Source organism: Triplophysa rosa, linkage group LG16 (assembly GCF_024868665.1).
Source record: "Triplophysa rosa linkage group LG16, Trosa_1v2, whole genome shotgun sequence".
NCBI lineage: Eukaryota > Metazoa > Chordata > Actinopteri > Cypriniformes > Nemacheilidae > Triplophysa > Triplophysa rosa.
Genome location: NC_079905.1, coordinates 4964550 through 4992423, shown reverse-complemented (window position 1 = coordinate 4992423; position 27874 = coordinate 4964550). Strand labels below are relative to the sequence as shown.

Here is a 27874-nt window from a genome sequence, read left to right as displayed (position 1 = left end):
CCCAACGGATTTTGCCCTTCAAATTGGCACAAGGCGGCAAGCGCGTGAGACGGGTCTGCGTCAGCGCCCGAAGACTCGTGTGTCTCGCGCGGTTATCCACTTTGATGGATAGGAGACAACCGGCCGGTGAGCAGGGGTTTGACCCCTCTGTCATTGATGCGCGTGCACATAACGCAAGGTCTCTCTCACCTAGACACCCTAAACACACATAAGATAGTAGTGACTTTTACCCTACAGGCTCACAAATAGTGTCTGTGAGTCTGAACTTTACATTATTGACAAGGGTATAGCCTGGTAACGTTACGCTTCCTCAGAGAGCGCAGGGATCCACGGGGGAGATCATGTATGTATAGCCATTTCCCAGACATGTGTGACAAGTGGTCGCCGCGTTTAATTGACAGGCTCATATAAATGGAGATACGTGTATTTTTTATTTAGATGTTGAGAAACTGCGTTTTCAGTCATTGGTTTCTCCTTGTTTTTCGTTGCATCAAACGATTAATCAGTTTTCGTCACGTTGTGTGTAGCTGCAAGTACACAAATACGCTAATATTCACGGCTTTCAAACCGCTTTTTATTACAATAGGAACTAGCCTATGTCATTGTTAAAACTGCAGTTGAGAAGTGTAGCATATTCAAACAGGTCACGGCTGTGTTTAATGGAATTATAAAAGCGCATATTTTACATGCAAATATCAGGTTGATTTAAATTTCATCATTTCTTCCATTTGAGCGCCTGTGCGTTGAGGTTGGTAATTGAGGCGCCTTTTTTCTTGTAGCTCAGATTGCCTCATTTTGTGTACCACTTGTTACTGGGCAATCAAGATCAAGGCATCTGCATGTCACAGGCTTATTAGGAGGAATGGGCTGACTTTTATTCTTTAGTGGGATTTAACACGGTGCAAATATCAATGCTGTGAATGCCACCGTGTCATATTTGTGTCGTAGGTTTCAGCTTGGTTGGCGTTCTACTTGTTTCTGCCTAAACTTGAAGCTGAGCCAGCTCTGAATATCCGAGTTTATTTAGGGTAATCAGTGTATCTGACAGTGCCTTGCTGAGCCTTACCCAAATGTGAAGTTGTGGCGACCTGCCCGAGACATTAAAGTTGGCTTGACAGTATCCCTAGACGAGTCCCCGTGGGACTGCTGGTTTCTGCAGGAGTCACCTGAAGGTTCGTCTGACAGGTTTAAAGTTGGCAGGTAGGCAGCGGTGGTACTGGAGGAAGGGAAGTGCAGGTCGAGCTGTCTCCCAGATTACTGCTGCTTTAAAGTCCCTCCCGTGATACAGCTGTTGAGTCCAAGTACATAACCCCCCACCGTACAACACATGCTCATACACAAATGAAAATGAAAACACACTTGCTTCAGTTAAAGCAACACAGCTTGAGGGCATTTTGGGAAGAAAGCCCAACAGGAAGCTGGCCTAGTGGTCTTGAAACGGCACATCCCATGGAGAGAGAAAGAGAGGAGCCAAATTGCGTCCTGTTTTTCCCCTCGCCTTTTTAAGACCCACCCCCCGGGATTCGGTGCTTGCCAGACCCCAGCTGTTCTGAAGAGCCACCTCCTACGTCCAGCTCTGTCATGTCTATGCATCAGAGCTGTGTTACATCACCCGGCGTACAAGAGTGACTGACTGATATTTTTCACAAGACTTAAGAGCAGTTGAATGTTAAGTATGATATAGCCTAGCATTTGCTGAATAGTTTGGATTGGGTCCCTATCTAGAAGTGCAGCTTGTACAAAGTAAGGGTATAGAGGATTTGTTTGGTTCCCATTGAAATATGTAGAAACAGTTAGGGAAATTGTTATCACAATGTAGGAAATTTAAAAAGTATATTGTCAAATCGCATTTGTTTATTAAAAATTGCAAATGAATGTTTGCATATTTTGCAGGGTGTAGTTTGCTATATTATGTGAGTTGACTTTACTGAATGATTATGTGTATCAAAAAGTGCCGTTTTTACGTCCCTTGTCTAAGACCCATTCAATTGATTAAATGGTAATGCTAATATTGGTTACTTAAAGGGACAGTCCGCCCAAGAATAAAAATAATTTTGTTATTTACTCTCCCTCGAGTTGTTCCAAATCTGTATGAATTTCTTTGTTGTGATGAACACAAGAAAGATATTTTGCTTGTAAACAAACAGTTCTTGGCCACCATTGATTACCATGGTAGTCAAAAGTGCCCCAGAACTGTTAGCTTTCCTACATTCTTCAAAATATCTTCTTATGTGTTAAACAGAACAAAGAAATTTATAAAGCAATTTTTCCTAGTCAATGACCAAGAATGGTTACAAGCATTCCAAATATCTTTCTCTGTGTTTATCAGAACAAATTAATTTATACAGATTTGGAACAACTGTTCTTTTAATATTGGTAACCAAAAAATAATCGCGCGCAAAAAAAAACATAGATGGACTTAGAGTACCTTGCCCTTTACATTTAATTAAATGTCAAAAAAGAGATATAGAAGAAATTAGCCTCCCTGCATTCCAAAACTCAACAGGTGTCCAAAACTGGGCTCCCCAAATCTGCAGAGATTTTGAATATTTCAGTGTCTCTTATTTAACCAGTGGGAAAAGACTGGCAGAATGAATGATTGTTATAATCAGATCTTTTAAAGGCTTGGAAAGTTAGGTACTACATCCCATATTCAAACCCTTGTTTTGCTTTGGCGCATTTATAACCCCTATAGCTTACTGCTCCTGCTTTCTGAAACTCATAGGCATCGAGAACTGGAATTAATATACATTAGGAGGATGGCAGCAGCCAGTGTTATATTCCCAGGGCAGCACAGGATTTGTCAACATTGCTATGCAAAGTGAGACTTAAAATCTTGACAGTGTAGCTTCTCGAAGAACTAGAGTGCTAATGATTTTCAGCAGTTGTGCATCCTTGCTTTATCTCTTCCTCTCCTCGACGGTTCACATTTGTTTATGTTGTGTACTCACTGCTTGGTAGCGAAATCACTAAGAAGAACATCTCGATGCAGCTGGAAATAGCAAACATTTTACTTTGAAAAACTGTTTGCAATGTGTGTGCTCTGGCGGAAAATGCTGAAAGTGCAAAACTGACATGTAAAGTCATATGCTTTTGTGGAAGATGGTAATTATGCAATTTCTTTTACCTTTATATATGTGCCGGGCAGAGCCCACCAAAAATGTAGAATTTTATTTTACAAGATTTTTCAGCAAAGTGCACCAAGCAGAGCAGACAATGTCCACTTGCAGCTAACGAGAATAAATTAACTTAAGTCTGAGGCATTATGTACTAAAACATGATGTACCAAACTTATTTGGGAACATTCCAAAAATGTATTTTGTATAGTTTGAATGTGTACAGTTTTTTTATTTTAGACATACTTTGTTTTTTTAATCTTTCTTTATACATTCTTGTCCCCAGACATTTTAATGCCGCTTTCACACATAAAAACAATATTTCGAATTCAACGTTCGATCCAACTTTATGTCAAAGCAGGGGTTCGACTCCTCCGCAAGGTCGACTTCAAAGGCATGTGACAGAAAGTCAATGATGTAGTGAAGGCCCATTCACAAATACCTTTAGCCTTCCATCATTTTATGTTACACGCTTTCAGTGACAACCTTGTTAATTCCAGTAGCATGTGCAATGCTTTCATGTTGTGATGTAATCAAACTTTGATTTTTGAACTGAAAATTAGAAAAGGAAACTTTACACTTTATGCAAACACAAATTGAAAGTGATAGTTTACCCAAAAATGAAAATTCTGTTATCATTTACTCACCCTCTTGTCATTTCAAACCTATATTACTTTCTTTCTTCTGAAGGACACAAAGATATTTTGAAGAAAGTTGGTAAACGAACAGTGCTGGCACCCATTCACTTCTATTGTATGGACACAATATAAATGCAAGTAAATGGTTGCTGGTTAGCAACATTCTTCAAAATATATTTTTATGTTCTGCGGAAAAAAGTCATACAGGTTTGAAATGACAAAAGGGTGAGTAAATGATGACAGAATTTTCATTTTTGGGTGAACTATCCCTTTAATGAGAGTGTGTGAAAATGATGTAACCTCTATTTTTTGACTCTTGTTCTATTCTATCTTTATTTAAGCTTTGTTGTAAAAACACACAGAGCAGCCGCCGTATGCTGTAACAGAGTTATATGATATTTAAACTTGATCTCTCTCACACCCAACAGACATTTTCTGTCTAATGGTCCTGCACAAGGCTGCCAGGCAGCAAGCATCATTCTGCACGTTCTTCCCTGCCGCTTTTTCCTCTACATCCCCTGAAGATTCTCACCCAGATGCAGATGCGCTCAGATCACTGTAAATTAAGAACTCCACACTTTCTTCTTGTATACCAGCAGAGACTCCCCAGATGTCTACATTCATCCGCTATGATTTCTAGATTGGTTCCAGTAGGTGCACTCCCCTCATGCTACGGCTTTGTATGAACTTGTCGCCTATTGATTTTTCATTTTAATTTGTAGCTTTTTGGCCAAGTCTCTCAACTAGTATGTGGTGGAATTATGTCTTTGTCTTGTGACCACTGGGCTTGATTGCTCATCTAAATAAGTACCTTAGTGAAAAGGGAACGAGGCCGAAACTCTATTTCGCACTCTGTTAACATCGGGACTTGAAATCAGCCTGTGCATTACACCTTGCTTATCGGACAGGCATTAATGTTTTTTCTTTCTCAGGCTATTGATTGTAAATCCTTTTTTGTTCAGATGTAAACCGGAATTTCGTCGACACGCTCGGGCCTGATGAAGTTCACACTCGGATCAGTGGTACACGGCGTCTGAAGAAAGTTAGCCAAGCTCACCCTGGGTTCAAATTAATTCGACATGAAGTCTTGGGGGGCGGACGGATGGGGGGGGGTGGTTTTTCAGGGATTCCCTCATTCTCTTTCCTCTGAGCGAGACAGACAGAACCCGGCTCCCCGTGAGCATCCAAAATTAAATCTCAGGGGCCTCCACAGATGTCATTTTCAATGCAGGGCAATATGGCTTGCTGCTGCCACTGTCACTTTTACTCTTTGGTGCTCCACTCTCTCTGCCCTCCCACCGGGCTTTGCGGTGTGATTAAAATTAAGCTTCACACCTTTGCAAGTTTTTTCGTCTCTCGAGTGTGATATAGTGCCATGTTTGATGAGATGAATGATTTTTTTACCCGTCTTATTTAATTTTCCCCCTTGTGAAGAGGACATTTATTATTAAATGGCCATTTTCTGATTCATCACTGATTGATGAAAACATGTTCAGTTTGCTACCATTACTCCCAAATTGCTCAGGATACTTAATGAGATCTCAGTTAGGTTTAAATATAAACTTTAATTTTACATTATATATCTCTAGACCTGGTTTAGCCAGGAACAAATGGCGGGCTAGGATCAAGAGGCAAGAAGGTTCGCACATCCACACTCATCATGCCACACTTAAAGTGGTTGTATTGAAGATGAAGAAGCCTATTTGACAGATAAATCCAATGACATCAGTATCAAAGGATGAGAAGAGTGACTACGAAGCGTTCAACTGTAACACTCACCCCGGGATTGTTTCTCATTAGCTCTAATAAAGTGCAGGGTCCTTGTGTAATGAAATAAGCCTTCAGGTGTGTTGTCAATGCTTTTCTGTTTATTATTTATCATCCCCCATTTTATTACTTTACTCCTCTTCACACTAACAATGCCCCCAGCTGTAACAAAGCTCTCAGAGTATAGCATCATAGCCAGATGTTTCTGCCCAATCCATTACTCGCCATCATCATTGAAGTGCATTGGCAAACAACGCAACCTCGCTGTCATTCACAAATCTGCAACGCTGTCCTTTCTGTGCGATGTTTTTGTTAGGTGCTTCAATGTTATCTTCGAGTCTGGAGTTGCTGTTTAAAGCTGGGGACAGATATACCATGTTGAATAGCAAGTGAATGAAATATGTTGTCTTCAGTAGATCTCCAAGAACACTGGCCATATACGCATATATTTTACAATCAGGGTCAAGGTAGACACAAGATAGCAGACTTAAGAAAAACCAGTGGGGCTGTAGGATGAAAGTAAGAGATTAGGATGAAGGTTGAATGTAAGGTTATGCATAATAACAGCGAAAGTAAAGTCAGAAGAAGCTTGAAAAGAAGGTGTGGATGTTCAGTACTGTAACACACATTCTCTTACTTGTTCTAATGCCATCAGTTAGTCAAGGCTTGATGTGGAAAATGCAACACATCAATCACTTAAATCCAAAGGAGATTCACTTTTGTGTAAAGACAAGGGGCGCATACTGATTGTGCTGAATCGCTTCTTCCTTATTTTTATGTGGATGTAGAGCATATTAGCGCTGTCCTTCTGAAACCTTGTTCTCCATATTTAGTGATTTTTAGTATGTTTGTCACTCAGTTTTCCAAATAAGTAACCATAAAAAGCATTATAACGTGTTTGTTAACTTTGACAACGCAGTATTTAATCATTTAAGAAGCACAGTGTTTTTCCATTTCCTGAAAAACAGCGAATTTGGACATCCGAGGCCTCATAGGCTTGGGCCTTTTTAGGGTGGTTTATGGAATCCATTTCTGTTCCCTACCAATATTTCACAGTCTGACCCTTTGTCATGATTCATTTTTTCTTTTGAATTGTCGTGTTACACACTCCACATTGTTGATGATTGGTAGATTGAGGATCTTTCAGTTTGTGCATCACAGGTTTTAGGATTTCTGAGCAGGCAGCCATACATCAGCGATTGAGGCGACCTGCTCTGTGGATGCTGGAAAGTTATCGTTTTAGGTCACCTGTCTGGACTGAGATTGTCTACTGGCAGACTGTCAATATTTTTGTGGGACATAACAAAATCGAAATATTACACACATAGATGGCATTGTTCCAGATTCAAACGGCATCTCAGACTCTAATCTAGCTGCAAAGCACATAACTGGGTACAATTTAATGATGACTTGTTATAGTTATCTCTAAAGCCTGCATATATTTTCCACTTATTAGTGGAAAAAGAAGAGCAAGCGATCAAAGCAGCAGTGCAGATAGTGCGTTACACTCCGTTTTGAAACGGTGTTTAATGGAGATGTGACGATCAAAACATTATTCACTTATTTTAAAGGAATGCTTGTGGTGGGACACTGTGGACATTTGTTTGAATGTGTGTGGATGTAGCGTCTGTGATTTATAGAACATTTTTCAAAAGGGTTTAAGCACAACATGCTGTCAGCATGCTAAAAGTATTCATTTTAATTAAAAATAATGATTATATACACATACATGAATCCAATTCAACCCACAAACCAATTAATTTACGTAATGCATAAAATTATGATATAAATAAATATATACGTATCTTAAATATCATATTGCATATGCAATGCACATACATCTATATAATTTATTATGTATTTTTCCTATTTAATCTTTCAATTCAGCGAAATTAATGTCAATATATCACAGATACATTAATGGCATAGTGAGTCCCACACACAGATAACGGGTAGATGACATCAGGGACTGTTCTATTAGAAATACTCGACAGCTCTATGATCGACTGCAGCCTTGGAAATTGCAGTGATGTGTCCTCATGGAGTAAATGCAGACAGCATTTGGGTTACATCAGCATCAGGCCGCATGCCTTGTACATGTCATTTAAAGCTTGCTTTGTTGAATTGTTAAGTACTATGCCCTTTCACATCCATTATCTACAAATGGACAATTAATAGCCAAAATTGTGGGTACTCACTTGCCTCCAATTTGCATGCATTTCCTCTGTCTCACAATTTTTCTTTTGGCTTTTTCTTTGTCCATATCGGTTTCGAATATGTGGGTGAATCTTGCAAAACATGTCCAGGTCATATCTTATTTTTTATATTTTAAGTCAAAAGAAAAAATATTAAGTATATCTGTAGGAACAAAAGTTTTCGTATGCATCGTTTTTAAATGTATCTGAGCATTTATATATTGGAGTATAGACATACCCTAATGCTGTATGGTGGACTATTCTACTCTAAATCATTTAACAAATTGTGTGGGATTTTTTTGCATTACGTTATTGAATTTGTTTGTAGGAGAGGTGTATAGGGGGAGGAACAGGTTGTGTAAGATTCATCCATGCAGTTGCCATACTTTCTGTCTTATGTTTTCTGTTTCTCTCATACAGTATGTTGTCAGCTGTAGAAAAAAAGGCAGCGTGCCTGCTTGCAATTGTCCTCGGCTGCAGTATTTTGCATGGTTGTAACCTGCATTGTGGGGACTGACCCTGTTTAAGTGTGAGAGTTCCATCTGCATGGTGAAGTGTGCTCAGGGCCACCGGCCGGGCTGCATTCCCCGCAGTTCTCTTTAAGAGCCTGTGTCTCAGCCAGCTAATTACCAACTCATTAACTCAGGCAAATGGGACTGCATTCAAAAAAAAGAAAAAGAAAGAATACTAAAGCCATGTAGGCAGAGGAACGGTGTTTGTTGTTGTTCCGTTCTGTTCTTCTTGCAACTGTCCTTGGTCTGTCCTCATGAATCTTCCTCATCCTGGTCTTACCCTCTTACTTTCTTTCCACCTCTTTCACCTCATGACTTTTTTGGTGACTCCGTTCCTTTGTCTTTTTACTTACAACCTCTTTCACCTTTGTAATCTGTAATCTTCTAGCGAAATACAGGCATGCTGAATTTTTGCTCCCCACCTCCCCGAGCCTCTTTTTAATTTGAATTAAGTAAATGATAGTTAAGAACACTAGAAACAAGGTCGCCTGTTGATTACGTTCCCCTTGTTGAAGAATACAGCAGGGATGGCCAGCACGTGTAGTACTGACAGGATTTGTTCTCGGAGAAGAAAGCCTCACAGATGCCATAACACCTTTTTTCTTTTTTTTCCCAAGACCTCATTTACAAACACAATATGCGTTTCATCATGCCGTCCTTTTGTGGATACAAAAGATTGCACCGGTGACCCATCAACTGCGACACTCTTCTACCCACAGTGTATTATATTATATTTTTCCTCCTTTGACTTCATTGTGCTTTGAGCCTTGCTAGATCCCAGGTACAATCTGCTCTCTGACACTGGCTCGCTCGCAAAGAATATGCATGAAGTAATGCATCTCTGGTGAAATAAATCGCAATGCTGTGCTTCTCATGCTGGTAGACGGATGACAAACCCCATGGAAGACCAAACGAAGGTGCCGTTTTCATGAAACGATTTTGCCAGGTGGGAGGAAAAATGTCAATTTTCACCCAAGAAAATCATGCGAGAAACAAAAATTTAAGTTTAGCATCAGTCTTGAGGCACGCTTCAAAATGAGTGCCTGATGAAGGTGCCCTGAAACAGATTGGAACATTTGCACGTGAATTAGTATTTTGTGGTGTGTGTGGCGTACGGCGCGTCGCCCCTGTTGCGAGGGACAAGGCCAGGCCTGAGTGAGAGGAAGCCATCTTTAGCTGCATGAAATTCCATCTCTGTCAGTGTCGGGGCCCTGCAGTGCTGTGAAAGCGGTTCGGTCTTGACAGAATTTAATTTGTTTTTCTTTTCACATCTTTTCTTCCAGGTTGAGGCTGTGCAATATGTTGCTAAGAGGATGTTTTTGTTACGAAGGGATCTTCAGCTTGATTGTGAATCCAAAGATAACACCTCGCTATAGAGTCCTTTTTCCTTTTTTTCCCAGGGAAGGTTATTGCACGGCTTAGAGAGCACTTGTATGTTCTTTTGCGCCGATGGGACGAAGCTTACGTCAACGTTTCCGGTCTGTAATGCATTCGATGAATGGGTCTATGCTCTGGTAATTATCTGAAATAATTAACACCAGGTTTTCAGGGTATTGCATATTATTATGTCATTAAAACATTCGTGGAGGTGTGCGAGATGACGGTGGGCGCTGTGACCTGTGAACATCTGCAGTAAACATGGGTGGACTTTTCTTTTGCACAATAATTTACAATAACATTATCTGAACTCTGTATTGTAGCTACATACTGTATACATGGTAAAATAAGACGTTTTTTTAAAGTCAGTTTAAAGTGAATATTTATCCTGCACACAGGCTGTACCCTGAAGATGTACAATAATGTAACTTTTATGGGTCGATAATAGGGATGTAACGATTCACTCAGCTCACGATGCGATGCGATTCACGATTCTGATCTCACGATGCGATTTATTCACGATTTACTCACGATTTATTTTTACAAAATGAGTTGAAACAAATTAGAAATGAACAACTTCCCTTGCATTATTTCTTAAATGCTTCACATTTCTTTGTATTATAAAATTATCTTTTATTTCAAATAACAAAACTAAACTGCAATTTTATAGCAAATTAATAATAGAAAAAGTCTCTTTAATATAAACAAACTAATACTGTCTGTGCTTTTCTTGGATTTCTTTTGCATTTAAGAAATATCAGCACATAAGTTTTTCTATCTGGTTCTCAAGAGAGCACCTGGAGATTCGGTTTGGTGCTCACATTGCACATAATGAGACAAATGATATTTACCTATTAAAAATAAAAGTAAAAAAGTAGTTACTTTTTAATGAACAATAAACAAAATAATAAAGTGGGATAATACTATATTTATATTACTTTAAAGTACACTTAAAATACAATGATAATGTATTTCTTCTTGATTTTCTTTTTACATTAGTAAATATAAATTTTCAACACCAATTTTGAAACCTAAAACGACAACCTTTTTGGTTTTTGGCAGGTTGCTGGGAAGTGCACTAGAGAGCGCACATGGAGACTTGCGGTGCGGAGCTAGGATCTGACGTAAATCGAAATCTTATCTTGTATTTAAAGGGACCGCAAGCAAACAAGCTTGTTGATCTTGTGCAGACTGACCACAAGAAATTGATCGGTGGAAAGAACTTTATTGTAGTTACACGTTTGCTAACGAAATAAACCAATTAAAAGCCATTTGTGTGGTGTGGCTTTTGTGTTCATGGTTAAGTGCTAGTCTAATTTCAAAATTATAGGAGACATTTACTAGCCTTGGTCTTTAATTAACATTAATTTGTGTGCAACCTACATTACAAACTCTCCTGGTCGAAGTGTAACGTTAGCTTTAATGTAGTTGGTCAAAGCGGTGTTATTTTGAGCAAATGAATTTCATTCCCGCTGGAAAACAAGCGTTCTGTTGTTGCATATGTTGCATATAAATAGTTTATTTAATATTCTGCAGCAGTAACACTGTTTTGCATGCTCTGGCGCTAAAGTTAGCATGAAATTCCCACTTATTTACAGAAAATTTATAACGTTAATGCACATCATCAGCAACTCAACAGGAAAACAAACAATCTCAGACACTTTGGTCCACGCATAATTTTTTTTATTTATGTCCCTGTACGCAAACAGGGACGCGTCGTATAGGATTGGGAAACCCGCCACAGCAATTACCAACTTCTCCTCCATTTTGCTTGGGAACTAATGTGGTCGGAACCAAAGTTTACAGGGCTGCTTTCTCTGGAATCATATCAAGCGATGGACTTCTACGTTCTGATTGGTTGCCGCCGAACCGCGTCATAGCTCATTACCATAAAGTTGACCTGATTTCAACTCTCCTTGACGCCCTCAACGGCCAAGACGCGCCGCGCCGCTCCTCGCCGCTGCTCGCCGCCGGCTCACATTGAAAATGAATGACTTCCGGCCACTTTGACGCTCTCAACGGCGGCGGTCTGAACGCACAGTAACGAAAGCAGAACCAACAAAGGCGGAGCTACCAGTACTCCGTTTTTCATCATTTACACCCAGGTCCCGTTTAACACCGGGAACAAACGACATATCAGTAGTTTTAGCAGCATTTAGTACAAACGAAAATCTTATCCAGTATTACATTTAGTCGGTCTAAAACAGTGATTGTGCATCAAAAGATTTCAACCATGTCAGTACGCAAATGAGCGTTCTAAACTTATTTACGGAGCGCATTTTTAATTTTGGTAGCGCATGCGCACCTGCGCACCACTTATGAGCATCCCTGAGCATGGCCACGTTTAGGTTTGCAGTGAACATGGCGGCCCCTGCCGTTCAAAAAATGTATTGCGATTCAGTTCACACCTCAACCGATTTGAATCGTCACACATTATAATCGATTTTCAGCTGGCTCACGATGAATCGTTACATCCCTAGTCGATAAGGTACAATTACATTTCTGTCTTATGTTAAAAGGTACCGCCCCCAGTGACAAGCTATAAAAGTACACATTTGCACCTTTCTTTCTGGCAGTTCTTTATTAAAGGGATAGTTCACTCAATAATGAAAATTCTGTCATCATTTACTCACCCTCTTGTCATTTCAAACCTTTATGGCTTTCTTTCTTCTGTTGAACACAAAATATATTTTTAAGAATGTTGGTAACCTAAGAACGGCGGTACCCATTGACTTGCATTGGTTTTGTATCCATAAAATAGAAGTGAATGGGTATCGCTGTTGTTTGGTAACTTTAAATACCAAACAACTTCTTTATTTAATATCTTCTTTTGTGTTCTGCTAGGTCATGCAGGTTTGAAATGACATGAGGGTTTTCATTTCATTATCCCTTTAATACACATTCCTGGTCTAATTTTAGCTGCATGTTATTTAAAAATATCCAATAGCATGCTCCACCTCTATAAAATGACTTTCTTTTTCAGCTGATGTCACCAATTCTAAATGTTGAGTCCATTTGTTGAGACAAGCATTTGTAAAGTCTGTGAGCTGTGAATGATGAAGGGCTCATGCAGCTAGATGAGGCTCCGTGGACCGCACCATAATTCAACGCCACGTCTGAACCACAGACGGCCGCATGTTAGACAGGATTGCGCAGCACAGAGACAGCGATCTACCCGCATGTCTTGCCTCAAAAGCGACCACAAAAGACCTGCAGGACTTGCGGCTGAACAACATCCAGGGCTTTCATAAAAATCAGTGCAGTCTTTGATAAAGGAGATGTTGTCAGTAGAACCCATCCATCGGTAAAGCAAAGGATGAGGTTTATGATGGGCTTTTCAGATGCTGATGCATGGGGCTACCCGCATTAGCACCGCTTATACGATATATATATATATTTTTAGAGAGAGAGCCATTTCAGATAAATGCTTCTCACTGGGGAACACTGCATTGCAGACCTATGATCTGAACAAGTGACCATCTGTTCGACCCTTTATTTTTTTGTCCCAACGAGCAAACTTGCACATGTAGAAGGAAATGTACATGCAGATGCTACTGTACCATCTTCGAATATTTATATGGGTTCATTCAGAAGCGCTGAAAGATTTTTATATCCAAAAAGTTCATTCAAAACTGATGAAAGTGTGCTGCTGTAAATTTAGGGTATCTGGAGCCAAATTCATGGCGGTGGGGCAGCTGGAAAGTGAATGATTCCAGAGATTCCAGAGTGAAATTGGAGGCAAATGTTATTTGAAGGTTCACTATTAACATAATGTCTCAGAGCCAGCATTTTTTGAAAGCCGCGAGCAAAGCACCCTTTGAAGAAAGCGAGGTTGCTGTACGTAGACCAAAAGCACAACCAGTTCTTGTCAACGCACTGTACTTACCTTCAGAGTCATGTAGTAGCACAAATTGCTTGTTTTGAAAGGAGCACAATTTTGGATGTAAAACACCTGCGACTAAAAAAGCAATACATTCTTGTTAGCGTTATGAATAGATTGGGTGTTTTGCTAGGAAATGCCAAGTCATATGCATGTTGGCAAGTCTTGAGCAGTAGGGGAACGGATTTCTAAGCCAGTCAATTTCAGAGTCAGTCAGTCGGATACAGAGCTCTTCAAATTTACTGCCACACATGCTAGTACCTCAAGCTGAACCATGATGAAAAGAACCTGCTTGCTGAGCACCAAGTAACTCTTATTTGATTTTCGCCCTTCACTTACTTGGACAAGTTCCACAGTTTAGCTTGTTTGATGTAGTGTGGAAAGATTAATTTGATCATTACCATTGATAGACATCACCTAAAACCAATTACTGTTGCAATGCTAGTTTGGCTTACTTTGCTTAGGATTGTTGGCTTAGCTTACATTGTTTTTTGTCTAGTCCACACGTACACAGGTATTTTTATAAACTGAGTTTTTCTTCCTTAGTTTTCCAAATAATCTCAGTCTACATAATAACGCAAAAACACGCTATAAAGCACTGTCAAGAGCATGCCAAACCAACGGGTAACGCTTTACCTCTAACGTAATGCTGTGTTGGCCAACCAGAAGCCTGAAAAAAGGTTTCCCTGGCAGACGTTTTAAAAAATGTTCGGTTTCAGTGACCTGAAGCTGCGTTTGTCTGTGGACGAACGGCCAAACCACATAGAAAAAGCTGCGGTTTTGAAAACACCCGCGTTTGTGTGGACAGGGCATTATTGAAAAGCAGTCGTGTGTGCTAAGATTTGGTCTCATGCAGAAAACGTATATTGCCTTTACAGTCTGCTACAGGGTTGTCGAGGTATTTTCTCTTTGGCTCATTTCATCATGAGGTCACTCACCCCGGAATGAGTCAATTCTACTTATCAACCCTGAATGGATTTACACAGTGCGACCTGCGTGTCGAGACTAAAATATTTATTGGCATCGTACACTTGGGAAAACAACATGAACTGTGTCTGTAATTTAAGCACTACAGTACCACACCTGTAGAAGAAAAAAATGTGTTTACTATCCGTGTAACATGTAAACATTTACAATCATTAAAACCAACAAAGAAGCTATTGTTTTTATGACGATGATAGGTATTACTTTTTGCTAGATCTTAAATTGTGGACTAGTTTGGTATTTTAGGCTTTAGGCTATGCAAAGTCTGCTTGGCTACGCATTTTGTCATTTAGCAAATGATTTGAAACAAGTTCCGGTAAGTAATATCAATTACAGTTTATGCACACATTCTTTTTTTAAAGTACAATCGAAAACCATCAAAATATCTAAGAAAAGCATTATGATAATCTGAATTTGAAGTTATTGCTTTGTGGCGTCATCATGCCCTTGGGTAAGCTCAGTCACCAAGGCGCTTTAATAGAGGTTACTTATCATTTAACCGACGCCTTTTACTATAGGACAGGAGCGGCTCCCTTGGAGCAACACGGTATTAAGTGCCTTTCTGAAAGGCTCGATTGTGTTAGACTTCACTTAGAAACTCAACAGTTTATGTGTCAACCCTACCTAGCATCAAATTTGTGACGTCTGCATTATCAACTCAGAGCCGTAATCACCAGACGGTTACTCACAGAGGCAATGACTAGCTAAATTGCCAGACTTAGAGTGTTTTCACACTTTGTACGATTGATTCAGTCCCCACCCAAGTTCAATTGTCCCCCTCTGATGTGCTTTCACACTGTGCGCCGAACCGCTTTCGTCATCAGCGTGAGTGCACCGGCTGCTGTTTAAGATTACGATTTGAAAGCTTATAAAATGGGGGGGAAATATTGTTGCTTTCACGTTTTTTGGCTGTTGTGGTTATTTGGCATCACTACTAAAATGTTGGCGATCAGCACCTGTGTCTGTAATTTAAGTAAGTCGCTAACAGATTGTTTTCATAGCATCATTACATGAAAAGAATCCTAGACTCCATTTTCATGAGCGTGTGCCGTGGTGTGTGCATTCAGAAAAAAGCTTTCACAACAATCAATCAAAGCCAACTTTAAGGTCAAGCCAGTCAAAAGATGTGTGAAAATCCTTAACCAGGGTTGCAAAATAGTGACTCTTGCCCTCTTGCACTTAGCAGGGTTCACAATCGCACTTAGCAAGCACAATATTATTATTATTATTATATTCTGACCTTTCAGCCTGAGCTAATAAGTGCCCTGGGAAATATCTACAGTAAGATCTACAATCCTGGTTCTCAAATAACAATTTGCAACAAGCTCCGTTCACTGCATTAACAGAAGAAAATCTCAGAAGTGATTCAGTCTGGCGTGTGGGTTGGACTTCCTACTTTACTGTGGTTAAAAGACCTCATTTTCATGCTTTCTCACTTGTAACTCATTTGACGCAAACATAAGGAGATGGAAGCCTCCATTGCTTCATTTACAATCACAGTTAACTATGCAGATGTTCCTATCTAGACTCGGTCTACAGTCCGGGTTATTGTTTGCTTAGCCATCCATTTCTTCATATTTCTTTGAAGCGGAATTATAATTTTAATGGATTTTTATGCTTGATTGATGTGGAAGTCACCTTTCCTGCTCCTTTGGTTTCCACATGCCCTAAACGCCTAACCTTTTCTAAAGCTTTCAGTTGGTTTTTCCTCACCTTCACTTCAAGCACCGGTGTGCACATAAAATAACAGATATGGAGTAAAATAAATTTTGTTTGTGTTCTTCCATTTACACCGCAGTATTCCCCCCTACTCGCCACTGCGGTCTTTGCCCATCGGCCAGTGTGAATGCAGTAATGATGTTGTGAATTATGCAGCAGACCCTCTGATACGTCCTTTTGCCTTTGCTCAAAACTCCCTCATAGGCATCTGGCCTTTACGTTATTTTACTTGCCACTTGTCACTTCCATAAATCTCAACCCCCCTCATACGTCTTCCTTCTCGGCCTTGCATCCATCTAGGTGTCCACTTCTCAATTTTTCTCCCCCTCCTCTTCCGTTTGGTCTTTCTCAACAGATCTTGCTTTTCCATGTTCTCAACAGATCTTGCTTTTCCATCCTCATTCCGTAAGTCGTTTTCCAGTGTCAAGGGGGGAGGATGTTGGGAAAAGAGAAGTTATGACGTCAGCGTGCCGTCTGGTTGAAAGCTATGACATTAGCATCTCCAGCATTGAAAAGCAGCCAGTATGACGTTACAGACAGATATGCGTTTGTGTGTGTGGGTATGTACCTGTGTGCTGCCAATTCCTGAGTCAGTGCTTTAATAATATGCGTAAGACTGAGTATAGTTGCGCTATACATCACGCAACGTAAATCGTAATCTTGCTCGCATATATGCGTATGTATACGTTGTTTGTGTATAAATAAGTGCGTTTAGTAGGATATTAATTAAAGAGAGTGTGTATGTATGCGTCTGTGGTGCAGTAGGAGGGGTGGGTGGGTCGGGTTTTGATGGCTGGCGTACAAAGTGACTTGAAAATGATTCATGGTGTTGCTGGCGCTTACGGCCTGCCATTTGTATCAGCAGAACCGTGTCTCTCTCTCCCTCTCTTTCGCTCTCGCTCTCTTTCGCTCATCGTACGAGGAGCACAAACAAAAGGCGCGGAGGGCGGCCTCATCCCCTCTGTTATTCTCTGTGTTCTTTATTTTCACTTTTATTTACTCAGTCTGTTGTGGATCTACCCAGACAGAGACAGACACTTTACGGCCGAGCAGATTTATAGTGGAGATTCGAGACTCTCTCTCCTGCATTGAAGGGGGAATAACGCATGAATCAGGGCAGTGGGAGTAATGATTTCCCATCTACCCTGGGGAACGGTGGGGTTCAGGGGGTGAGATGTGTTGGCTTTTCTTCTCCAATCCCTGCACGGGGATTTAACTACCGCGGCTGGGTTAATGTATCTTGATGTCTTGTGGCATTCTAATTGATGTTGATGGACTACGCTGATGGCTCGCCTTCCGTGTTGTCCTTTATTCTGTCAGACATTTGAATTTGCCCTGCGAACTTGCTTGTTTTGTTACGTACTTGCTATTTTACTGATCGTAATTTTTTATATTTTTTTAAGTTTTACTTTACATTCAACCAGATTTAACATTCAACTCTCTCTTTTTCCCCTCCTCAAGGTTTTGCTCTTGCTTAAAGTGCCACCCACCCAAGTGACTCTCTGCCCTTGTCATGGCGGCAAGGCCTGCCCTTTCATTCTTGTTGGCTGTGCTGGCGTGCACTGGGCCGGCCCAGCCCTCCCCCCCACTGCTGCTCCGCCCCCGGGAGAGAGAGAGGGACTCGGGAGGGGCTTCGGGCGGAGTCAACATCGCTGTGGTCCACTCCGGCTCCTCCCACCTCCCGGAAACGAGCGCTGGGGTGGGGGGCATGGGCGGAGCCTCTGCGGCGGGCTTTGGCTCCGGTGCCGGGCCAAGCAGCAGCAGCAGCTCAGGGCCAGGTGTTTTGAATCGGGCCTGGTCTGGGCAGGTGGGTGAGAGCGTGATGACACCGTGGGGGCCGGCTAACGTGATCTGGCTGGCTGTGAACGAGAGCAGTCCCGGGAGCCTGTTGCTACAGTTGTGCGAGTTACTGGCCACCACACCGCTGCAAGGCCTTGTATTTGAGGAGGAGAAGCCACCACCACCCAACCGGGCACCATTAGCACCTATGCTGGAGTTTGTCTCGGCCCAGACAGGAGTACCTGTCATTGCTGTAGGGGGAGGCGCTGGCCTGGGGAGGGAGCCGCAGGTAAGACTGAACATCCATTCACAGTCTTGCAATATTTGTGTTGTATATCAATTTGTCAAATAGCTGTAGCCATTTTGCAGGCAGAAGTTTGTGTAGTCTTTAGGTCCTTTCCATTTTTTATACGACAGTACTTTCTTTTTTATTTAAAATTTTGCTTTCCCCCAGAGATTTGAAATGGTAGTATCTTGGTCATTTTTCAGTGATAGTCACAGTTATCCTCACTATGCAAACAGCTCTCAGTGGCCTGGAAAACCACTAAGCTGTCTCTCAAATATGCCTCTTCTAAATTTAGCAAAACAGTCCCTAATTATTCATCTTAATACGCATTAGTCAACAAAACAGGTCAGCTGGGGTTTTTAAAGAGTGATTTGTAAATTAATGTGTATGGTTTTGCCACTGTTACATAACTACTTGATGTTTGTATTATGTTGTATTTATAGTAATCAGTCATACAGATGTGTGTATATTTGTTACCCTGGACCACAAAATCAGTCTTAAGTAGCAAAGGAACATTTTTAGTTATAGCCAAAAATATGGGTCAAAATGATCGATTTTTCTTTTATGCCAGAAATCATTAGATTATTAAGTAAAGATCATGTTCCATGAAGATATTTTGTAAATGTTCTACCGTAAAAATATAAAAACGTCATTTTTGTGAGTAATATGCTATGCTAAGGACTTCGTTTGGACAACTTTAAAGGCCATTTTCTCAATATTTAGAATTCTTTGCACCCTCAGATTCCAGTTTTTCAAATAGTTGTATCACGGCCAAATATCGTCCAATCCTAACAAACCATACATCAATGGAAAGCTTATTTATTCACCTTTCAGATGTAAAAATCTCAATTTCGAAAAATAGCCCCTTAAGACTGGTTTTGTTGTCCAGGGTCACTGTATTCAACCTTTTGGCTATTGTATTAGTATCCATCACTATTTCAGGCCTGTGCTTTTCAGAGTGAGCTTTTATTCTATTTTTTTAATACTCTTTAAACACATGCTACAGTACATCACATGTAAGCTATATTGAGGATAGATCAAATGTATATGTGACCCTATCTATGAAATTCAGGCTGAAGTCTCAAAATATAATAATAGGATTAAAAGCATCAAATTTTGCTATTTTCTCTGCAGTCAGAGAAAATAGACAGACAGAACAAAAACATTATAGATTATAATTAAAATATTATATAATTAAAAGATAATAAATGTGACAGATGTGCTATACACAGGTCGAAAAACATAATTCACATATTCTGCGCTGATTTTATTAACAAAAATCTGTGAAGCTGAGCAGGATGGATTTAAACATGGTAAAATGTGTTAAAGTTAATTCACACTAATCCAACAAACTCATTTTATTAGGATTTGTTTGTTTGTTTTCTTTGTGTTGTCAGATTCTCTATTGAAACCATAGTTGGAGCGTGAGATGATTTTCTGTTGAAACCGTAGTTGGAGCAGGAGATTCCAATGGGTTAGCTGTTTTGCTAAGTTGCATTGTAGTCCATTTGTCTAGATGTAAAATAATGTATAAATTGATATTGTATCTTTATAGAAAGGCGTTTTGTAAATCGTATGTTAAAGGTGTGTGGTATTTCAGCTGGTTTGTATCCTCTCTGTGATTACAGGTGTTATTACTACAGAAAACGCATCCGGTACATCTATTATGTTCTGAAATTGACTCTGTCAGAGGCCTATTGACGGTCTCTTTTGTCACTTAAGCTTCAGGTTGTCAACACATGTCCTGGATTTACAAATATGTTGAATCTCTGTCTATTTTCCCACTTCTCTGAACAACACCGCCCGGGCTTGTTGGAAAAAATCCCAAGCTAATGTATTCATTCTCCGAGCAACCGGGATCCACCACTGGCATGTGAAGGTTGACTTGTCATAGAGGACTTAATAAGATTTCAGCATAATTGAGATGACCAATTAAACTCAAAGTTTCATGCTACCTGTGTTGTTTTATTCACACATTGGAGAGAGCCTCTCCGCCGGCGTATTTCTCTCCCGTGGAAAAATATTACATTACATTTTCATTTGCTTGCTTAAGCTTTAATTCACCGCACTCAGAAATGCTCATGTGTTGTGGATTGGTGAGCGCGTGGGTTCGAAGTCACGGAGTTAACTCTCTCACGCAAGGGCATGTCTCCAGAGACCCCTGTTACCTCTTCACGAACCGCCAACCAGATCACGGCACAAAGGAACCATTTAGCTGCTTTAATTGGGATTGTAATTAAATTAATTACATCATGTGGTTAAATATTTTGGTGTGAGCAGCAAGAAGATGTCTAAGCCACTGCTTTGACGCTTTGCTCTGACAGCGAGAGCTGCTGAATGTAATGTTGCAAATCCAGTTTCAAGTGTTCAATGTAGATTGATTCCAGGCGAATCAAAGCCGCAGCATCAGAGGAGACTGGAGTCTGTTAGTACTGCAAATCTTTGGAAAACACAAACACCTCGGGCGCTCGTTCTTCCCCCAAAAGAATGAAAAGGAAACTGCGAACATGGAATTGCATATTGCATCTGTTTTCAGCTGATTTTTCGTATCTTATAGAAGGAGCCTTCCAGGGTCCATTTTATTATCTGAAGGCATTTAAATGCTTTAAATACATCACTTAGTCCATCTGGACCTCAATATGGCGCACTATGCAGGACAGGAGATGTTTCATGTCTCGGGGGCACGGGCTGGCTAATGCACAGCTTCTGGTTCAAGTCTGGTACGATGTAAGTGAGACCAGCTGAATAGTGGTGCAGAGCTTAATATGAAAGAATATACTGCAACATGGAATGGAATGCTGCAATGCTATATGTCCTCAGGCCTTTCAAATCTCCCTGGCGATAGTACGAACTGTTTCATTGTGAACTCCAGTAATTTCAAAGGCTGTGCCCTCTGATTACAAGTGCACAAATGTTAAAAAGATTATAATAAAAGCTTTTGAATGGTTACTTGAGCTCTTTGGACCTGTGAGCTCTCTGTATGCGAATGAGAAATTGGCACACAGAGGCTTTTAAAGGCATCCAACCCTGAAACAATAGGCAATATAGGCTGAGAACTCCAAACCGTTTCCTATAATAATAATAAATAGGTCATTTTGGAAAAAGGAAATTGATTTTGGTAAACATAGGTTTGATTTATGCATTTCCAGAAATATAATGGATTTTTTTGGATGCCGTGAGACTGCAGATCAGGTTGCTCTATTTTTTTATATGTAAAAAGTGTAATTGCCGCTTTCAAAGGCAAGGAAGGCATAATGTACAGCCATCTGTCATTATCGTAAAATAAACCCCAGTCGGGACCCAAATGTGAAACGGAGGCTATACTTTATGCCTGTGATTCTACAGATAAAAAAATAAACTATCCATTAATGTACAAAAATTATATAATCTATTTAAAACATAGAAACAAGCAGACGCTATATTTTTTCTCTTATTTCATTTTTTTCCCTTCCAGCTTTTTGTACACAGTTTTGTGGTTGTTTATCCAAGGTTTTTTCTTTGTTTTAACTGGGGACTTATGAGCTTCTAGCCATCTATCAAAACTTTTATGCTCACCATATATTAATATTAATATCAGCCTCCCAGGCTATTTTCACTACAGTTGGTAGCCATAGTAACCATTTTGAGTCACAATATGGCACCTTCTATCCATTTCTTGCATTGTAAAGCGAAGAAAAATAGGGTTATATGAGAGACTCCTTAATACCTGTAATAAATGTAACTGTACTGTGTTCCTTCTTCGACAGTTAACATAAGTAAGTTAAGTTAAGATAAGTTATTGAATTACTAAGAAAAGCAACCAAATGAAGATTTTGCATTGTGAGTCTGATATGTTGCATACAAGTGACTTGAGAAATACATCAAATATCAATATTGTACATTTCACTGAATATTATTTATTGATGTGGGGGCAAAATTAATTGCTTTAATTTGACTTTGCTTTTTTGAATTTCTGTAATTAATAATGCTAGTTTACAATTACAATGTTAAATTTACAGGACTAATGATTATATTTTTTTGAATAACTATATTTTATTTCACATGTTAATTTAATATCCTGATCCAAAACAACCCAAATTTTTACGTTTATCAAGATCTGAAATGACTCGCTCCCTCCCTCCCCGTTGCTCTCAATAAAATAAAATAAAAAAAATTGATTATATACCTGCTCCAGTTTTGTTGCACCGAATATATCAGCGTATCTGATTTCAGTGCTCAATTGAAGTGGCGCCTCGAAGAAATGTTACCTGACCCATTTTACATCTACATCGCCACAAGTTACAGCACTACTTTAAAGGTGCCGTTCCCCATGATGCCAATTTTCAAACTTTAGTTACTGTGTAATGTTGCTGTTAGAGCATAAATAATATCTGGAAAATGATAAAGCTCAAAGTTCAATGCCAAGCGAGATATTGTCTTTAACAGAATTCGCTTTTCAAGGACTACAGAGAATGGCTGGAATCGGACTACAGCCCTTTACTTCCCAGGTAAATGATGTCACTATTCTGATTTTTTGAATAACCTCCGCCCAAAGGAATACGCCAAAAAAGGGGTGAAGCTTTCCTTAGAGAAGAGGAAGAGCCGCTGGAGTAGTGTTGGTTATCAGAGATTGTAAACATTTGACTGAGCTGCGCGCTTAATTACTTTCACTTTCATCACAGTACTACAGCTGGTAATAAGAATTCAGCTACACACATTCTAAGATAACCAACGGTCAAATAACAGCTTCCATGACTTTAACAGTTGACGCCATTGTTACTGTTTATTGCTAAAAGCCAAGCTTATGAATACATATCCACTGAGAGGGGTCCCGACCAATCACAACAGCCTGAGAAGCGGAAGCTCGCTGATATGGTTTGGGTGGGACATCTTCAGACACACGCTCTAAGCGGGGAACCAATCACGGCAGACTGGGTCAGCTTTACCTATCAGGAAGCAGGGACTTTATAGAAACTGGATAGAATCTGATCGTTTTGTGAGAAGAAGAGGTACAGCGGTGAACAATAGACTTGAAATATGTGAAATATAAAGCATTTTTTGAAACTAGAAATATAAACATCCATTGTTAAACACCCAAAAAACATAATCAAAGCTTCGAAAGCAGCCAAAGAACGGCACCTTTAAGCGCTTTGAGCTTTTTACACTTAGCAGTTCTTCATTTAAATGTGGCGCGGAGGTGAGCTTTTATACCTTCTTAATGCTCCTCTACAGTCGTGGCATTTTTTCCCCCTCCGTCAGGTTATTATTTGAAAGACCCGAGGAAATAGTCTGCCTTTATCCTTTGGTCACACTGTGTGAACATTTGATTTACATGTTTGAGGTTATAACTTTGCAGAGTGCCTTGTGTTTCAACAGAGATGTGAACTAATTCCACTTACGTTTTACAAATATGGATGCTGAGTATACGAGCAATTAATGTTAGGAAATAAAAAAAATCTGCCAGATTGCCAAGGTAACGCCTTGGGGGTATTATTCATGAGGGAAATGTACCATGGAGTTAATTGAGCCTTTATTTTTACAGGAAATGTTTGTATGTCTGTTCTGTGGTAAGCCGAAGTTAACATCGGCAGGTTTAACAGCCAATTGTTTGTTGTTGTCGTGATGGTTATTATGTTGTGATCATTGTGTCAGGCGTCTCCAGACGCAAACCACCCCCATTCTCGCAAAGCGCTCTTTGAGAACGCTTATGTTATACTCTAAATACGCTTTAGAGATACATTGTTCCATAAGCTGATCTTTTCAAAGCAAGCTGCTTACGCACAGATGCAAGTCATCTGACATCCAAAATGAATGATTTGTCTGTATGATTGCATCGCCGTAATTACAATATTTACTCTCACATGTCGCTTTAGCAGCTGCGGTACCCACAAAACATCTGAACACGGATGATCTTTCAAATCTCTGCTGAGGTCACGCTCCGCTAAACCGAATATTTAGAGAAGTACAGTCAGTTATAGAGGTTGCACATTTTTTGCTTCGTAACCAACGTCACCAGCGAGCACAGAACGGGCGTCGTGCCACAATATATTTGATAATGATTATGAAACATTAGTAAGTGTTAGACTAAGCGTTGCTATTATTCACCATAAAAAGAATGTCTTTTTTTGTCAGAGTCATAAATCTCCAGGATTGTACAGTGGAATGGTCACCGTCCTGGGTATAAAACCAAAAAACAGAGCTAAGCAAAGCCCAGCTGAGCATTTTATATCCAGAAGCAGCCAAGGACACTAATGTCACCTGAAACACAGGCTTATGAATAGCAATGAATGCTTTACGTCACGCTGTGTGGGTATTAAGACTGACTGTATTGATCTGAATGAGAAAAAAACTACAGGAACAAGAAAGGTAAGGGGAGAGAATGAAATGAATGAGAAAAGGTGAAACAAAGAGGTAGAACATGACTGATGAGTAACTAGGGATATATATTCAGAAAATGTCGTTGACGTAGAAAGTGGAGCCCGGCCATGATGCACTGGACCTATTTTAAGTGTCACTCTCTAGGTGTTTGTTCCACCATGTCCTAAGTTATCTTCTCTCTTTTGCCGTTTTAGGAAAGCGGCTCTGTCTACCTGCAGTTCCTTTGCTCCACTTCCCTTCAACTGGAGGTCATTTTTGAAGTTCTGGAAGAGTTTGATTGGACTGCGTTCTCGGTGGTCACCACGCGCCACCATGGCTACGAAGACTTTCTGGCCATGGTAGAAGGCATGATAGATGGCTCCTTTATCGGTTGGGAAAGAAAGAGCGTGGTCATGCTTAACCTGACTGATGACCCGGGAGGTGCTCGTGCACGCAGGCTACTGAAGGAGAATGAAGCACAGGTCAAGAGTGGAAATATATACACACACACTTGCGCACAGTATATACACACATATACAGTACAGTAAAATTTTGTGTTCTTTTTGTAAATAATACAATAAACATTTCTTGGGTGAGAAGTAAAATATGTGTAATATGTAAACCCCCTTAAATGTTTTCCAAGCATGACTCCCATATAGACGGTTTCAACGTAAACAAACATTATGTGGCCCAGACTTAACTTCCGGTAGACCGCCGCATAAATTTAATTTAATTTTATTCCATGAATATACAATAAAATATTCATATAAATTTATATTAATATAAATTAAATACTGTATATAATACATTTTTTTAGTATAACTAAAAACAGATGCACGTGCGTCTGATGAAGCCATCTTAATTGAAATAAATTACTTGCATTTGGTTGATGACCTAAAGTTGTATTCATACGATAAATAATTGTATTTTTATTTATTTATTTAATTTAAGATGACATCTTTCTTATTGTGTTTAAATGGGGTTTTAAAGCTCATAATTCTCTTTTATTTTGTATTTCTGATTTTTTATTTATGTACACTCTTAAACCATAGAAGAACAATTTTTTTATAAAGAACCTTTAACATCCGAAGAGCATTTGTTTCACAAAATGTTCGTTGTAGTGGAAAAGGGTCTTCAGACTAAAAAAGTAGGAAAGACTAAAAAAGTAGGAAAGAAATGACTAGCAGAATGATTCATTAAGGAACCAAAAATGGTTCATCTGTGGCATCGATGTGAGGAACATTTTGTAGCACATTTTTCTTTAAAGAGTAATATTCCATGACTTTTAGGGTCCTATTTTGGTTTATGTAGTGTCCAACAACAAGTTTACATACAATAGTGTAAAAACAATATTCTTTTGTTATAATAGGCAGTTTTTCTTACCTTACTTACCTGAGACTGACTCTCAAATGATTCGTTCGGCGAATCATCCGTCTAATCCCCTCCTTTCCACCAGCCTACTCTGATCTGATTGGTCAGATGGTCTAGTCTGCTGTGATTGGTCTACCGCGAATGAGGCTCACGAGCTACAGTGTTTGGGGGAGAAGACTGAAGTTTTCACGGGCAGTCCTAGCTAAACGTAGGCGGGGACTATATGTAGTGACGTAAATCCGCGGCGGTTCGCGAATCGGACTAGGGCACGACCCATTTGCGTGATTCAGAGTCGACTCCCTTTTTTCCAAGCCAATAACTTTGTTATTCATTCACCGTCGGATTTACAACTTGGCAGACTGCTTACTTTCACACACGGCACCATTACATACTGCATGAAATGTAATTTACATGATCTTGTAATATGTACTCTTTAAAAGTGTATTTAAATAAACCCTATTTGTAGAATGTACCAGAAGCTCTCTCACTCTCTCTCTGCACTCATGAAGTTCATTCCCTCCCTCTGTTTTCTTTCTTTCATCGTGCTGCTACTCCCTCCCCCCCGACACCAGCTTCTATTTCCGTTTTTTATTTCAATTCAAAGCGACTTTATTGGCAGTGCAATTAACAATTGTATTACCAAATCAGTCTCGGTTAATTATAGAAGTCTGAATATGACAACGAGAAGAGTAAAGGCAGCTCTAATGCATTTAGAGCAATTATTCCACAGCATTCCCTATAGTAAAGCTCTTTATGTGTTACATACGTTACTTCCTGCATATTCCCAACTTGCTGTCTCGATTAACTTTCTCGCTCATCACGCCGGAACCATTTCACTCTTTACTCCTTTCGTATTTTCCGTCTCTCGTTCTTCTCTGTCTCTCTGGCACCATGGCCTTTGCGTAAACGCTCCCAAAGAGAAGGAGGTCGAGCGACCTACGAAAGAGAAGACGGCATCTGTAATGTTACCGAGCAGCGTGACATTAAATGACAGTTTCCACCTGACCCAAAGGTGGCCAACTCAATTCCCCACAGGACTGGCCACGCCAGCAGACATTCTCTGTATTCAACGACTTGACTGATTAATTCTCCACAGTGTTCAAGCACCCAGACTTTCAGACCCTAATCAGTGAGTGATATAGGGCCGTATTCAAAGTGTCTGTCATGGTCTCCGCTAGAGAAAAAATTGGGGTCGGCTGATGCTGTGCGATAGATTCTGATTTTTTTTTCTCACAGTGATTAAGTCACTTCAGGTTTCATAAGGACCCAACAGACACAAACTACATCAAAGTGCAGATGTTATCAGGGATCTTTGTTATAAAATGTAAAAAGCCTGCCTCTGGTGGTTTTCTCTATTTCACTTTGAAAGAAAAGCTTAGCAGCTATATTTTAATTGAATTAAGATATACCGTAGGTTGGATACGGCTCTGTTATCAGTAAATAATCCAGTTGCCCCCAGAAAAGAAATGGATGACCAAAAAACAATTTCTATCATTATTTATTCAATTCAATTAAATTTTATTTATATAGCGCTTTTCACAATGTTTCATTGTTGCAAAGCAGCTTTACAGGAGAAAGACAAAAATAAACAAAAGTTAGTATTAGTAATAACAATAAGTAAATAACAAGGGTCCATCTTTGCTCTTTATTGTTGACGGAGATTGCTATACAGTATATGTACTGTATATATAGATACTTTTATTTTATTTTAATCTGAATTTGTGCAGAATGTTTACATTTAATTTTCCTGTGCTTTGGCAATGTAAAATTTGTTTTATCATGCCAATAAAGCTTCTTTGAATCTTGAATCTGGAATCTTGATTGCCTGGGCTGCAGCTGGGATGATCAATTAAGTCCACACGTTCTCGCAGGAGGATGGCACACATGAAGTCCACAGGTTCTCGCATGAGGATG

At 39.8% G+C, this 27874-nt stretch overlaps 1 protein-coding gene across 1 annotated transcript in view; it reads left to right on the top strand.

Annotated features, from left to right (window-relative positions):
• The window catches only part of grin2da (glutamate receptor, ionotropic, N-methyl D-aspartate 2D, a), a 61826-nt gene that overhangs the window by 409 nt on the left and 33543 nt on the right, over positions 1–27874 (top strand). The window contains exons 2-3 of the mRNA XM_057354995.1: positions 17650–18256; positions 24805–25071. Coding sequence (XP_057210978.1) covers positions 17702–18256; positions 24805–25071 — 822 coding nt within the window. The 5' untranslated portion in view covers positions 17650–17701. The remainder of the gene's footprint in view (positions 1–17649; positions 18257–24804; positions 25072–27874) is intronic.